This window comes from Papio anubis, chromosome 2 (genome assembly GCF_008728515.1).
Source record: "Papio anubis isolate 15944 chromosome 2, Panubis1.0, whole genome shotgun sequence".
NCBI lineage: Eukaryota > Metazoa > Chordata > Mammalia > Primates > Cercopithecidae > Papio > Papio anubis.
In genome coordinates, this window is record NC_044977.1 from 167852689 (window position 1) to 167869681 (window position 16993).

At 38.2% G+C, this 16993-nt stretch overlaps 1 protein-coding gene across 6 annotated transcripts in view; it reads right to left on the bottom strand.

Annotated features, from left to right (window-relative positions):
- The window catches only part of ZNF385D (zinc finger protein 385D), a 963288-nt gene that overhangs the window by 336878 nt on the left and 609417 nt on the right, over positions 1-16993 (bottom strand). The window contains exon 1 of one of the 6 annotated variants that reach the window (XM_003895167.5): positions 2416-5210. The exons of the other annotated variants lie outside the window; for them this stretch is intronic. Coding sequence (XP_003895216.1) covers positions 2416-2437 — 22 coding nt within the window. The 5' untranslated portion in view covers positions 2438-5210. Of the gene's footprint in view, positions 1-2415; positions 5211-16993 lie in introns of those variants that run through there. 6 annotated transcript variants of the gene reach the window in all.

Sequence of the window (16993 nt, forward strand, 5' to 3'; positions counted from 1 at the left end):
GAAGTAAATATCCTGCTTTCATATCAATTCACTCCGTACCATAGCATCACCATGCTCTTCATCACGCTCTGCTGGGGACACAAATAAAGGACTTATGACACCTCTACCCCATTCTCACAAATCACCAGAAAAACCTAAGAATGCAGCATCGCTTTCCCTTTGTCCCTGTTCTCCCTGACTTGATAAACCATTTGCAGTTGAAAAATGAAGAAGAAGTAATGGCCAACCAATTTGCAAAGTGAAAGCATTGTTTTGAAGAATTACCTGAAATCGCTACAATTTTGAACACAAACACATTAAGATACATACACATGTACACATATATGTGTGTACGTACATACATACATACATATATACATACATAGTCTTTAGGATTTTCAAACATTAGGATGCTATTGAATTTTAACATGCCTGAAGTATACTGCTTAATTCTTTTTGCCCTCGCTCTTGTACTACACATTTTTTTTTAGAGACAGGTGGGCTCCCAAAGTTGTGGATATCTAACAGCTTGAACGACAAGCTGCATAGCATACCCTGAAAGAAACGGCATTCCTGAATACCTAGGATTTCCTCTGGGAATAGAAAAACATTTCTTATACCAAAATTATGGTAAGACAATGTTCAAGACACGGAGGGCAACTTTAGCCTTGCCTTTCAAAGAGTAGAGTGTCATCTGAAGTAAGTAGGACATCACATTTCAATTCGTACTATTAAAAACTTGTGTTACACAATGAAACTGATTACCCTATGAATCACTCTGCTTTACAAGAGGCTGAACTAGCATACAGTTAATAACACGAGCTAGCCCAGTGAACATTTCTCCAATAGTCACACGATAATCCAGTACAGCATGGATGGCCTTTGACCAGTACTTTTAGACTTTACTGCTATTCTAACTGGCCCTACTTCCTCATGACAATCACATAAGGAATTGTTGCAACAGGGTGAAAATATAAACTCAAATTATAATTTCATCACCCTTCAGTATCATTACTGATGCCGAAATTTTATTTTGTCCAAAAGACTTATTATCTTTACAAGCTTTTCCATTTATGAAAATATATGCATGATAAAGTCTAATAGTGGCCAATAAACAAGCTTACCACCTCCATCACTACCCACTGGAAAGAGATGGTTTTTAACTATAGATTCTGCTTAAATTTGGTGAAGCAATGAAGACTGTTTCTTCCAAATCATTTTCAGTTATTTTAAGACTTCTTTTCTAATATGACACAAATTATAGGGAAATCAAAACCGTCAAGACAACTAAAGGCATTTAGCTTTTGGAACTTAGGTTCCTTCCACACTCTCTCAAATGTCTCAAAGACTAAAGGAAACAAAACAGAGCAAATAGTACATACAGAAATAAATGCCCAACAAACTAATAGTGCCCCAACCTAAGTTTATCTAAATACCTCTTTAATCTGAAAGAAGACTCTAGATTTAATATTGAAAGCAAATCAAGAAATCAGAGAATTTGCATCTTGGATACATTTCTAGCCCCTCTCCAGTTGCTCTATCAAACCTTTTAATATCACATAGATGCCCTTAAATGATGATGCCAGATGGGACTTACAGAAGGAAAGCATAACTTCAGAGAGGACGAATAAATATTCAGTCCTTATCCTTGACTTCTTCTTATTTAGTGAAGGGGCTTGCCTCCTGTACTAGCAGTAAGTTGCAGCGTTAAGAGTGCAAATGCCCAGCTCCAAGCCCACTTCCAGTGCTCAACTGATAGCTCAGATCTAAGCCTGAACATGCTTTCTGGAAATGCAGGCAGCTCAAGTGAAAACCTAACTGAGGTTTCTACCGTGGCACAACACTAAACTGCACAAATATTTGACAGCTCCGAGACCTCTAAAGGTTTAAAGTAATATGCATTTTGTGCTAGGCTGCTCCTAGCTAGACAGAGCACTGAGATGATATAGAGAAGTGTTCTCAGCTGCTCAACCACTGCTCACTAGAGAATGTTTTCCTTCTCCGCCTCTGAACAAGAAAAAACAGCAAATGCTTAATGAAATGCTCATATTGACTAAGCTTTCACAGCATCAGTAGTATAGGAACTTTGTTTCACATTCCATTAAGTTTGCTCATGACTTCCCACGCTGCACCATTTCTCCTTCACCTAGCTAAAACAGCCAACTTCATTCGGGCAAATCAAGGCAAAGTTTGCCCCCCCACACACGTCCCTGTCTCTTTTCTTTTCCAACTTAAACTCATCCACGGCCAAATTAACAGCCCCAATAGTGGCACAAAGGAAGCTTTGAAGGCTGCACAGGCTTGGTCCTCCAGTTGCCAACTGGAGGTAGGTTTAATGTAATATATTCTTGCAGCTTAAAGAATTTTTTAAGGGCTTGTCTGCACTGATGAAGAGCCGGACACCCCCAGAATTACATCATCAGAGTGAACACTCACCAAAATACATTATGTTTCTCATTAATCAGACAGCTGGAATCCCACCGCGTTGTCTTCAGCATCAGCTCTCACCCAAGGCTGGCACGCAGAGCAGAGCCGTTTCATGCTACATTCGGTGGAAATGTCCCTGGCGTGGAGAGCAGTGAGCGCCGAGAGCGTGCCTCCTCCGCGGGATGAGCGCCTTGCAGCCTGCCTTTCCGGGGCTAAGATCCCCGGCGGCTGGAGAGTGCGCTGGGGCTGCCTGCTGCACTGCCCATCCTTACTGTAATCCGACTCCTCCTTGCGATGTCCTTGCCGCGCCTGTGACATCAGGACTGAGAGTACTACAAACAGACCCCTCCACCCCACCCCACCCCACCCTGGGTTAGCAGCCGCTCCATGAGGTGCTCCGATTGCCTGCCTGGACCAACCATGGCTCTCGGGAAGCTTTGACGAGCCCAGAGACTTGGGAAGGGGCGGAGTGAGGGGCGCGGGAGGCTCTCTTAAAGCGAGAAGGGTCTCGGGATCCACACAGGAGCACACAGGAGGATTTCACCACTGTGCAGGAGGGACGTGGTTAAGGCGAGTTCTGCCATTAACGTGTAAATTAGACAACACTTTTACCCCGCCCCTCCTATGAATGCCACCATTCTCTCCAAAATTTAACCTCCTCTACCAAGTGAAAACGGCAGTACGAAGAGGGATGGTGCCGTGCTTGCGTTCTCTTTGCTGTGGGCTTGAGGGTTTGTTGTTATTTTTTGTGATGTTTATATATAAGAGGAATAAAAGGAACGCCAGGGACCATTGCTAGGGTAATAGAGGTTTACACTTAGAAGTGATCAGATCCCAGAAAGCTAGTACTTGGTGAAGAGTAATTTTTTATTTCTTGAGTATTCCCTGAGCTATGTTGATAGAAAGATATAAAGAAAAATAACTGGTGATAAAAGTCACATCTCAGTTGCCCAGGATTTGCTGCCTCCCTTAGTAGGTAGTTATAAAGCACACTGAGGCTGAAATGATCTTTGACCTCCTGAAAGGGAGAGATGATTAGCCTGAAGGGCAACCAACATTGTGTCATAATTAAAGTCTAGTCACCAATTTAATATAGCTACACACACACACACACACACACACACACTCCCATTAAATTTGAGATGAACAGTCAAGAAAGGCAAAACTTAGCAAAGCCTCTGGCTCCTCCAATGGTATAATGAATTGCAGTCCTTATCTTACATAGGAAAGGATATTAGAAAGAAATCCCTGAAAGCTATGCTGATTAATACTTAAATGCACAGCATGGAAAAAATAAACTCATACAGCACGTTTCCTTTCCTAAGGACTCATCACTTTGGGAACCAATTTACGTACTGGGACATTTGAACTTATAAATTTCTATAAAAATTTATGAAATTAAGAACCAAATATAAACAAAGAACTGTAGTCTATGGAAGAACCCAATTGATATATTTTTAATCTGGGCTTTTATAAAACTATGATAGCAAATATTTCTACATTTTGATATTAAAATATTCTATGGCAATTCCTTACACAATTCTGTGTCTCTTGGTGGATTTAATGTGTATAGAAATTAGGGGGCTGAAGCTCATAATAATAGCTTTCTGTACGATCTTGCATAAAAGCTTAACTCCGTATTCTACCTCTGTGAAAAGAGTGCAATGAACAATATCCTCTCTCACACTAGATTGTAAAGAATTTGGTGAGTGAAAATAGGTAAGCAAATATAAATCAGAAACATCACGGTGAATCTTAAGATAAATCTAGTACTGTTCTTTTAGAAATACTCTTAATTTAAAGCAACCAGAGGAAAATGTAAATAGTACAGGATATTAACTTTTTTACTCCCTTTTAAAAACTAAAATAAAAACAATGTTACAGGCAAGTGTTGAAGAAAATGCATAAATGTTTTTTCCTTTTGGACAAATGGAAATTGTCCAAAAGTACAATTAACAGTTCTTCCCTCAGGCAAAAGAACCATCTGTGGTAGAGCCTATTCATGAAGCCTGTAAGCTGCCTTGACCTCCTACATGTGCTAGGGGGCACTGTAGTTTAATGTTAGTGCTTTGGGTCCATTTGAGTTCCTGTAGTTGGAAGATGCAAGCATTGAGAGTTGAGTTTCAAATAGGAGATTTGAAACACTAAAGGACTACCTTAATCATTAATAACACCCTTGCATTTGCATGACATTTTACAGTGAAAAGGCACTTTCACATGTCATCTTTATTACTAACAAATTGAGATATAGAAAGGTGCATATTACAGATGTCACAGATGAAGAACCAGAGGCTCAGAGATGTTAAGCAACTTTCTCAATGACGTGATGAGTAAGAAACAGTTGTCTTACTATTTGTTTGTTGAATTTATATTAGAGTTCTCCAACAGGTTTCCTTCTTCAAATAAATGTGCTATTTATAATGGCTCAGTTAAAAGTCACCCCCAATAAAACAACGTCACTGCATGTTCTAGAAACAAATATATCTATATGGTCACAAATACATCAGCAGGGAGTATTTGGTAACAGAACATGCCAATCTTTGCCTGGTAGTATACCCCAAAAAGCAGCATGTAGCCTTTGAAAGAATTTGGCATTCTAGAAGCAACTGAGTGTTGTATCTACACAATGTAATTCTGTTCAAACAGAAAAAGAAGATGTCCTTTTAATTAAAGGTGTATGCCCCCCTTCCCTGCAGTTAAGAGTTATCTGGACTGTAGAAGCCTAAGAAACAAAATTGTTTATCTCCGGATGGAAAACAAGTGATTTTTGTTTTAATTTTATACTTTTTCCTGTTTTACATAAACTATTTTCTTTCTTTATTTGTATATATTTATAAAGAAAAAAATGTAACTTTTGATTGTTGTTGTTTTGTGTGTGTGTGTGTGTGTGTGTGTGTGTGTGTTTGCATTTTGTACTTTGACCAGCATCTCCCTAATACTCTCGCTCTGCAGCTCTGGTAACCATTTTATTCCTGTTTCTATAGAGTTTGACTTTTTTACACTCTACCTGTAAGTGAAATCATTGGGTATTTGTTTTTCTGTACCTGGCTTATTTCACGTAAGACAACAATGTCCTCCAGGTTTATCCATATTGTCACCAATGAGAGGATCTTCTTTTTTTAAAAGGTTGATGGAATACTATTCATATATCATTATGTATATATGTGACATCTTTGTTATCCATTCATCCACTAGTGGGCACCTTGCTTGATTCCTGTGAGTAATACTGCAATGAACATGGTAGTACACACTTTTCTTCAACATACTTTTTTTTTTTTTAATTTTGAACCATAATAATATCCAAATGAAGCCACAGTTGATCTTGGCTAGATAGAGGATTGTGAACATGCCAGCTGTGCCTGAGATGCTCTCATATGTCATCTCAAGGGAGTGACTTAGCAGCTTCTAGGGAAGAATCTGGTTCATACCCTGACCTTTATCTGTCTCTAAGAGTCTGTGAGAACCTAGGAGCTTCTGAGGGTGAATTAAGGCAGTTCATCTGGGGTCAGCTATAGCACCAGCCTGCTTGCCAGATAAAAATATACCTAGCATTACTAAAACAAAGGATGCCTTCAAATCACTTACATATTTTGAATTAAAATATCATGGTTGGGTGAAAATTTTTTCTGTGTTCTAAGATCCAGGTAGCTGCCTGCCTTGATTCCTCATCTCATTCAAATCTTGCTCAGAGGTTTATCAGTGTACTAATTCACTCTCCTCCTTTTCCAGTTTGAAACTGCCTTTGTCCCTCCCCTGACATTTCTTAACCACCTTTCCTCCCTTATTTTTCTCCATGGCAACTATCATCATCTGACACACTATTTTAGATGTCTGTTTATTTTTGATTTCTCTTCACTGGAATGTAATCTCAGTGAGGGCAGGGATTTTATCTGTTCAATGCTATATCTACAGTTCTTAGAAAGGTACCTGCTACTTGTCGTTATACCATAAATATTTGTGAATGAGGGAATAAGTGAATGAATGAATGGGCATCCTAAGTACAGCTGTATTGTGTGTAAGACATACTTTTCTATGTGCCTGAAGTCAGTTCTTTGAGGTTGATGGTGTTTTGTGCAAAGTGTTTACACAAATTGAATTTGTCCATGCTTAGCAGCAGCTGTTCTTAAATTCCATTCAGTACAGATGCCAGGTGGTACTGCAGGCCACAGTTTGTGAGCGTGTTTGTCCTTTCAGATTCTCATAGCTGCATGGAGCAGAGATTTAGATTTAGCATGAGTTAGCATAGCTCAGTTGTGTCTTCCATTGCCTTACGCTTGGCTTTAGTTTAGTCCATCTTTATCTTTTATCTATATTGTAGCAATAACATTTTCTCCAGTGTTCCTGATTCGAGGCTTGCCCATGTCTAATTCATTCTCCATATTAGATCCATTACTATCTTTAAAAATGGTATGATCATGCCACTCCTTTCCTCAATGTTCTTCACTGTTTCTGTATTTTATCCACCAAGGTAGTTAAGGTCTTTGACAACCAGGTCCCTATTCGCTTCTCCATTTGTAAATACTTTGTCCTTCACGGTCTTCACTGTGTGAAACCGAATGTATGGCTATAATTCGCCTGAAGACTACATTCCCTTTTACCTGCTGTCTCTACTGAAGCAATTTGTAATCAATCTTTGGGTGTCTGTTTAAATATTATGTCTTCTGAGAAAATCATTTTTCTCACCAAAAGACTAAACGAGGTGTTGTTTGTATTTTTTTCATATAGTACACTGTACTAATTCCTACTCTAGCATTTAAACTTAGTGTGGGAATTTGCCTTTACCTGTATGTAACCCAAATGAAAGAGGATTTTCTTTTTAACTCCATGACCTCATATAAATCCATCGTTTAATGAACAAATTCATTATTTATCTATTAATTCATGCAACATTTTTGAATAAATTTAACATCTTATGAAGCCTATTATGTGCCAGGCACTGCAGAAAGTACAAAGGATAAATGGGGAATACACCTTATGAGCGCCAGGAAGAACAACAAGGCCAATATGCCAGAGTAGAGTAGATCTTAAAAAGCAAACTAAGAGTTGACTTCAAATAGGTAAGATAGAGCCCAGTTCAGTAGAACTTTTAGGCCATTAGAAATAATTTGACTTTTATTATGACTTACATGATATAACTTTGGAGCAACATGATTTGACATGCTTTAACAGGTTAACTATGGCGGATGTATGAAGAATTGACTAAAGGGAGCAAGGACAGATGCAAGGTGACCAGCTAGGAAGGCTTTGTAATAATCCAGAAAAGAGAACATGGCTTGGACCAGAGAAGAAACAGTGGTGGTGGAAAAAGTGGCCAGATTCTCTACATGTACCAAAATGGGTCCATAGAATTTTCTGATGAGTTAGATAAGCAATGTAAGATTTTTTTTTTTTTTTTTTTTTGAGATGAAGTCTCACTCTTGTCCCCCAGGCTGGAGTGCAAAGGCAGGCACAATCTCGGCTCACTGCAACCTCCGCCTCCCTGGTTCAAGCAATTCTCCTGCCTCAGCCCTCCCGAGTGACTGGGATTATAGGTGCCTGCCACCATGCCTGGCTACTTTTTGTGTTTTTAGTAGAGACAGGGTTCCACCATGTTGGTCAAACTGGCCTTGAACTCCTGATCTCAGGTGATCCGCCCACCTTGGTCTCCCAAAGTGCTGGGATTATAGGCATGAGCCACCGTGTCCGGCCAAGATTTTTTTTTAAAGTAGTGGATTATTCACAATTTGAGGACTGAGCAAATGGAAGGACAGAATTTCCACGAAATCAGGAAAAAACTTTGAGACAACTTGCTTTGGGGGAGGTTAGAAGGTGGTCAGTGTAGGGGAATAATGTTTGGTTTGACATTCCTATTATATCCAAGTAGAAGTGTTTCATAGTAGTTTGGCTATACAGGTCTGGAGCTCAAAGGAGATGTTTGGGCTTCATATTTAAATTTGGAAGTCATGATTTTATAAATGATAATAAAATCCATGAGATCAGATAGTATCTTTTAGGAATTATAGATTGAAAAAGGAGAAGAGGTTTAACACTAAACACGGAGTTATAAGAGCAAAAGCACAAGTATATGGGTAGTTAGTGATGAATATTTGTTGAAAGTATAATAACTTTCGAATGCATATGTGTTGACATATGAATGACATGTGCTGGAAGGCTATTTTAAGCCTGAGTTGGCCTCTAGTATACCACCACTCAATATCAAAACAGTTTGAAAATTACACAAATAAGTTGCCCATATGGAAACAACTACCTAATTCAATTTATCTGTGTAGTGTTTGAATCAGAATTTTTTAAGTTGTGTAGACACTGCTATAAACTCATAAATCAATTTTATGATCAAATTCTTACTTGATGTTTCCATACAAATTAAATGCCTGGGTCATTATGGAAAATTAATTGCCTACAAGAAAAAGTACTAACATTGTGCTAAGAATAAAAATTCTAGAAATACTGTAATATTCCAAAATTCTAGATTTCACTGACTTTGGAGACATATGATAAATTTCTCTTTCTCTCTCTCTCTTTTTTAATTTTACTTTTATTTTTTAGATGGAGTCTTACTCTGTCGCCCAAGCCCCAGACTGGAGTGGCGCAATCTCAGCTCACCACAACCTCTGCCTCCTGAGTTCAAGTGATTCTCGTGCCTCAGCCTCACTATAGTCACAGCCTCAGCTGGGACTACAGGAGCATGCCACCATGTGGGGATAATTTTTGTATTTTTGGTAGAGATAGGGTTTTGCCATGTTGGCCAGGCTGGTCTTGAACTGATCTCAGGTGATCCAACCGCTTTGGCCTCCCAAAGTACTGAGATTACAGGCGTGAGCCACCATACCTGGCCTAAATTTATTATATATGTGACTCTTTCTAATCTGACAGACAGCTAATAGGAGCTTTTTATTATATTTAGTAACCAGCATTGAGAGCCAGAAATCTTACCTTGGAGCTGGTTGTGGAATAGCAATGTTTATTGACTCAAAAAATAGTTGTTGAGTACTCCTGTGCCAAGTACTGTCCTAGGCGCTAAAGGTATATTAATGAAATTACAGAAACCTCTGTATACATGGAGCTTACATTCTAGAATTCTTTATATTTCAACATATACAGTAAGATTTGGAACCTCTTTCACCTTTATCTCATACAGAGGAAATGACCTAAAGCATCTTTCAACTCATTCATTCACCGGTTACAGTTTATTGCTTCTTTCTCCAATAGCAGACCAGACATAAGGGTAGAGACATGTATATCATGTTCATACTATAACCAATGCCTCAGATGGTGTCTAAAACATAGGAGACATGCCATAAATGTATGTTGAGTGAATAAATCTATTGAAAGTCTTCTGCCTCTGGATGGTGCTTCCTACTGTTCCTACTGAGAATATAAAGTTCTATTCTACCAAGAATGCCATTTTCTATTCTCCTTTGTCTTACAAGTTTTATTCACTACCTAAATCTCAGATATTTTGTTTGTACGTTTGCCCTGATTAATTGATAGTCCTGATCCCCTTGCAATAAGAAGCGTTACACACTTCCTTTCTGATGGTTCTCAGATTATCTCTCTCATGCCTCTCTTTCTTTTTCTTCTGTTTTTTTTCCTTCACAAAGCCCTTCAGAAAGCTGTGCATATTTTTAGCTAGTTTTGTATGGGGCAGGGGCAGACACTGGCCTCTCACTTTAAATGTATGTATAATAGATATTATAACCAAAAATAGATGGACACCATGTCAAAACTTTGGTAGTCCCAGATCACCTAGTATGGTGCCTCACTCATAGAAAGCCAAATCATTATAACCGTCATCATCACTGGCAAAAAACAAAAAAGAAACAGTGAAGATGCTATTATAACAAGTCCTGAACTCGAATGTTCAAGTTACTTAGCTCCCTGTTTTTCAAAGTACTTAGTATCTCAGTTGAGGAAATGAAGCATATATCCAAAAATATAACTAAAAACAAAGGTAACATAAACTAACAAATGAATACTCTAGGACATGTGTATAAGGGTTTGGTAAAAGATGATATTATGAAGGGGTTCAGGCAATCCTGAGAAGCTACAAGTGGTGGAACTTAAGCCCTGTCTTTAATATTGACCCGGACTGATGTAATGCAGAAAGAGCTGACAAATGACATAAAACAAGAATGGGACTGTGAGTGATGTGTCTGGGAGACCAAGAACAAATTAGAATATTAAAGAGTAAGTTTCTCAAAAGATCTTCAAGCAACGTAAGGTTGGAGAAGAAAACACAGATGCCATATTGGATGAGAACTCCCATTCCAGGAAAAAGGCTTCAATTTTATTTGACAGACAGTGTAGGAAGTGTTTGCTGAATGAATACATAAATGAACTTCACAGTATTTCCAAGGACGGAAATATAATAATATGCCTCCAAAGACATTTGGTGACACAATAACGTGAGTTAATACATCTTGTGTAGCAGGCTGAAAGATCTTATACACTCCAGAGATTTCCAATTTTTCTTAAAATAAAATTCATTTATGGTTCCTGGGCAGCCATTTCAGAATCAGCCCTCCCAGACCCAGACCCACCACCAATACGTTTGCAAACAAAACGAAAGAAGTAAACGGCATTATATTGAATTTCTTATTTTGCCTTTAAAAAAGAGATTCTTCATGATAAATTGAGTGCAGCGCCAGTAAATTTGGATGCTTTAGGTCATGAACATTCCATTTTTATATATACTGTGATAACAACTACATAGAGTGAGCAGAGAGACGGTGCAACTGTGCCCCAATGTTGCAAGAATTCACAAAGTAATTGAAAGTGTTTCCAAGTGTGCATAATTCTGTGCCTCCAGTCAAATACAGTAAGTGGAAATTTGTTTGGCTTCCTCTGTCAAACTGTCTGAAATACATAAAGGAAGTGTGTAATGGCAAAACAAAATATTACAGTTTCAACATTCTTTTAATTATCTTTCAATCTCATCTTTGCTATGCTCAAACATAATAATAATCCTGAAGGCTCATCTCTGATCTTTTGGTGGATAAAATGACCAGATGTGATTGTTACCCTTGACTCAAAAGTGTCAGTTCTAGAAAATCTGCAGTATTTGTCACCATGAATACCATTTAACTGCAGTGTTACCCAAAGGAACTCTGCACAGCCACACGTGAATACAACTGGAGGAACTTAATTAATCTTGCTGTCACTTCCATGATGCTTTTCATTAGTTTTGCTGCTATCTGATCAACTGGATTTCTCTGTACTGGTAACGCTACCCATAGCCTCTTATAAAGTATTTTCAAAAGGTAAACAAAGATTCACCTTTGTGGTAGTGAACTTTTATACAGTGGGACATTATTACTGCTACTCATATGAAGGTAACCCTCACATTTCATATTTAAAATTATAAAATCATGGGAAACATAAATATCTAATCTATCTCCAACTGAGAAACTGTTTTAAACTCTATGCACAGATTAGGTATTTGAAATAAAAGGTCATACTTTTCTTTATATTATTTTCATGAATACTGATGCTTAGTGCACTATGAAGAACAGTACTGACTAAATATAAAATATAATTCATAAGAAATCTGGGCTTTTTCACTGACTGCTGGAAAGCAGTTTAGCAAAAATTACATTTAACTGGGAGAACAAAGCAAACGATAATTCAATGGTAGTATTTGTCCTCTCTGTGAGTCATATTTTTGAAAGATTGGTTTAATGTGTGTATATTTTAAATATAATTTATTTATATTTAGCATTATTTTTAAATGTTATCCATAGTTTAGGGCTGACCCATGTAAATAGTAGAACATTATGAAATGACTGAGTGTGACTTTAATGGTTAGGTCATAAAAGACAAAGTGGCTTTTGCTTCTCTCTTTTGTATCATACACTTTAGGGAACATCACCTGCCATGCTATGAGGGTGCTCAAGAAGCCCTGTGAAGAGGTACACATGGCAAGGAAGTGAAAACTCCAGCCAAAGCCAGTACCAACTTGCCGTGTATGTGAATGAGCTGCCTTGGAAGGGGATTCTTCAAACTGTGCCAAGCCTTCACCTACCTGCAGCCATGATCAATATTTTAGTGCAGCTTCATGAGAGACTCCTGGTCAGCACCACCAGCTGAGCAACTCCCAAATTCCCGACCTACAACAACTGCGTGAGATGTTAAACCTTTATTGTTGTTTTAGACCTCTAAATTTGGGGTAATATTTTTTACACGTCAATAGATGGCTAATACATGATGGAACTTTATAGTCTAGTTTTAACAATGAAACTTCTGAATAGTATTAAATTGATGACAAGGTGGTCTGGAATTCAGCTGAGATAAGACAGATGTAGGATCTTGGAAGCCTGGATCCCATTTGGGGCTTGGTTTCCTTACCCATGAAGTGACAATGTGAGAATGAGTGAAGATCGTCAATCAATGCAAGAACCAACATAGAGAGGTGAGAGAAGTAATACAGCCTCAGAGGATGGGCTCATTATATGTCTATAGGTAGGATAAGATACTTTGGAGGAATGAAGAGTGTGTGTCAGTTCTCAAGGGGGTGGCTGTCACTTAGCTTCAACCAATAACAGTCATGAGAGAATGCAGATCCAATTTTCTCAGATTCCTCCTTTTTTTCTAGCTTTTTTCAGATATTACCCAAATGATAAAAATTGTATCTAACTTAAAGTCATAATGGCTTAAAATTATGATTGCAAGAGCATTTTCTTCTCCCCCGCCCCCCGCCTTTTTTTTTTTGGGACGGAGTCTTGCTCTGTCGCTAGGCTGGAGTGCAGTGGCTCGATCTCAGCTCACTGCAACCTCTGACTTCCTCGTTCAAGCAATTCTTCTGCCTCAGCCTCCTGAGTAACTGGGATTACAGGCATGCACCACCATGCCCAGCTAATTTTTGTATTTTTAGTAGAGACAGGGTTTCACCGTATTGGCCAGGATTGTCTCGATCTCCTGACCTCGTGATCTGCCTGCCTCAGCCTCCTAAAGTGCTGAGATTACAGGCGTGAGCCACTGTGCCCAGCCTTTCTTCCCTTTTCTATTTTCCAATATCTTCAGGATTATATTCAAACATCTGTCCTACTGGATTCATCTGCTCCATCCATTCTTCCTTTCCACTACTATCTCTATCCTTCTTTCTTTGCTTCGTAATCAAACTTCTACAATTCATCTACCAATACCATTTTTCTCTGCCTGGTATCATGCTTTCTCCTTACCCTGTAAAGTTCTTCTCCACTGTCTCAACTTTCTGAAATGCTGCTCATCCTCAAGTGATCCACTCATGGCACCTCCTCTCAGAAGTTTTCCTTGATTGCCATAGTCATCATTAGTGACTACTTTCCCTAGGCCTCAAGACTATAATGCTCTTTATCTCTTCAATCTTACTAGTTCTCTTTTCTTGTTTTGTAATGTAAAACAAGATGCAATGTAAATTGTAAATGTAAAGATTTAATGTACAATGTAATGTAAATGTAAACATCTAATGTAAAACCTATGTAAATATCTCATGTAAAAATCTATTTTATCACCACTTATTATCTCATCTCACAATGCCTGCCTATAATACACTGTCCAGATCTCTCTAAAATGACAGACATGTTGCTAAGGTGCTAAAAGTGTTATAGACAGACAGCCTGTCACTGCCAACCCCTAGAGGTATCATCTCAGCTGCGGACAGCTGCATTGTCAAGGTTTTGGCCCTTGGTCATGGACCATATCCAGTGATCAATGTGGGATTGAAAAGAACTATTCATCTTGGACCAACCTGGGGCACCTTTCTACAAGCTGGATCATTCAAGCTCTAGAATACAGAAAGATGCCTTTGGTTCTATATCACAGCTCAACTTCCTCTTCTCCCTTCCACAGTGCTGACCTAGAGCCCTCCCTCACAAACATCCTGCATGCTAATCTCCATCAGTGTCTGTGACACTGTCACTGAGTAGGTACTCAACAAATGCTTGGTAGTATAAAATTAAGTCCCAAGTACCTGTAAACAAATAAGACAAATTTCCCAAAGACAAGAATATGGTAACTCCCCCCAAAACTCTTGAAATTGATGGACAATTTAGGGGAAAAGTTCACCTTCTCTCCAGAGACCTATTGATTTTGGAATTAGTCTGAGGAAAGAAAAACCCAGGATTTAAATGGACACCCTGGTCTGTGTACTCTGTCTGAGTAACAGTGATGGCTCCGAGCTGTCAGGCCTCCCAGGAGATATTCAATCATGATGTTCTTCTCTTCTTCTATAACAAAGGTAATAACTCAGCATTTTATCTTTTCTAGGGGTGTCATTACTTTGAAAAGACAATAAAAGCCTCACAAGAGTTTCTATATAGTGAAAAGTTTTCTAAAGGAGGAAAAGACCCTAATTAATTTGAGAACTAACAAATACATCAACTTTAAGGAACTTCCATAGTATTGGCATTTAAACTTCTTGGGAAATCCTTTCAAATGAATATCATGTGCTTTAGGCCTACAATATTATAACATTATATATTAAAGGCAATAAGTGTCCAGGGGTGAGTAATCCTTGTGTATTTCATATGAAGTGGCATTTCCTGTAAATAAAATAAAGTACATTGTTTTAGTTAAATAAAATCATACTCTGGAGGAAAAAACAACAACTTTGCCTTGGAAAAATCTGTGATGCTGAGAAATATATAGCATCTACCCTTCGGAAACCGTGAATAAGTCCTTTCTAATCTCTGCTTTGGTGTTACCAAGTGGTTTACTACCTGCTTTCAAGTCCAACGCTTAATTTGGAAGACATTAAAATTTTTTCATTAATTCACTATTCTAACACATAGTCATTGAACATCCACTTGTCAAGCACTGTGAGAGGGGCTAGGGATATTGGAGTAACTGAGATAGATTTTTGGCCTCCTGGAGTTTAGTTTTCCAAAGAATGAGATACTACAATGGAAGATGGATCAATGGCTACAACAATCTGTTGAAAATGGGCAGAGTAGTAGGGAAGGATGGACAATCAGGGAGGGAGAAAAGGGCTTTTGAGAATTTGACATGTAATATAATATAAATAATGTGGTTAATTTGAGATTCATTAGAAATTAGTCAGACAAAGATAAAGGCAGAATATTCCGGGCATGGTTAACAGCTTATGTAAAGACCCAGAGGATAAAGCAGTGTGGAGACAAGAGCTAGAAGATGTTCAATAAGGAGAGGCAGGGGAGAGTGCTATAGTATTAGGTAGGAGAAATAGTTTGAAGGAAATCGTGAACTGCAACAAATATTTGAAAAACCACAAAGGATTTTCGAAAGTAATGGGCCTCATGGTTATGGATTCAAAACATAGAATGGTGAACTAATAAGTATTCAGTGGAAATAAAGCTCTCATATAACCAGGTGACTTTGAGATAAACATATGCAATAATGCTGTAATCTCTGGTACAAGCCCCAGTTTTCCTTGCTCAGGTTTGCTGTCTACATGCCAGCCAATGAAACATAACAAGCAAAAATGAAAAAGATATTTTGCATGGCTGGGCTTGTCTAGTTGGAAATCACCAATCCAACCACTTTTAGAGTAAATTAATGTTTTTAGCTGTCATGGAAGCTGAGCATTGAATATAAGAATGAAAACTGAACAGTTAAGCGTTTGACAATTGACCCAGTTTAGCCTTCAAATGATGGAGTCAGCGTGCTGTGTGCACTGAATTCTATGTCACACACAGAGTGGCACTGAAGCATGGAAGAAATGACACTTTGAGGAAAATACCATAAGTTTTTAGGTTTATATGCAAGTTGTGGTATAAGTTTACATTTCTGTGCTCCCAAGCTTATTTTTTCCAATTGTTCACTTCTCTTCTGCCTACAACTTTCCTGAATAATTTCTGTCACATTATGGATGCCCCTGATTTTAAAGATCTTCTAGCATTGAGATGTATCCTTAGACTGAGGTTGCCCAAAGCTGTCTCAAGTAAATAAAGTCTTAGATATCTGCAGTGGGCAGAAATGTTTTATTTTTTCTCTGAAGTTTCCAAAATGAGAGTCTTTATAAGTACTGTCATATTTTCATTAAATAAGTCAGTTCTTACGTTTTAGAAATATAAAAGCAGCAATTTCCAAAAGGATATGCATATATAATCCACACACACACACACATACACACACACATAATCTGTGTATGTGTGTGAGAGAGAGCATTTGAGTGTGTGTGTTATAGATTTTACTGACTTACTTTGCTAGAAATATAAGTAAGGGATCAATACTGATGGAGAAGTATAGGTAAATTTGATGTATTTCAGAGCAGCTGCCAAGCCATTCTCTTCTCTGGGGAAATGCCTATTTCATATGAAATACACAGGGCTTACTCACCCTTGGACATAACTGATTTGATTAGGATGGCTTCTAAATGGGATTTTCTGAGACCCATGACTTGTGAGGCCTAGCTTGAAAAGATGAACCGAGACAATCATGTTTGTTCTCAAAAACATAAACTAAGAGATGGAGAAGGAAGGCGTCCATTGGTGATGGGCCCTGGAGCTAGTAGGTCATATAGACTCAGGTAATATAGATTCATGTGCAAGATGGATAAGCACCAAAAAAAAAAAAAAAAAAAAGAAAGAGGAAGAAATAGAGGTACACATAAGTACATGCGTACACGCACACA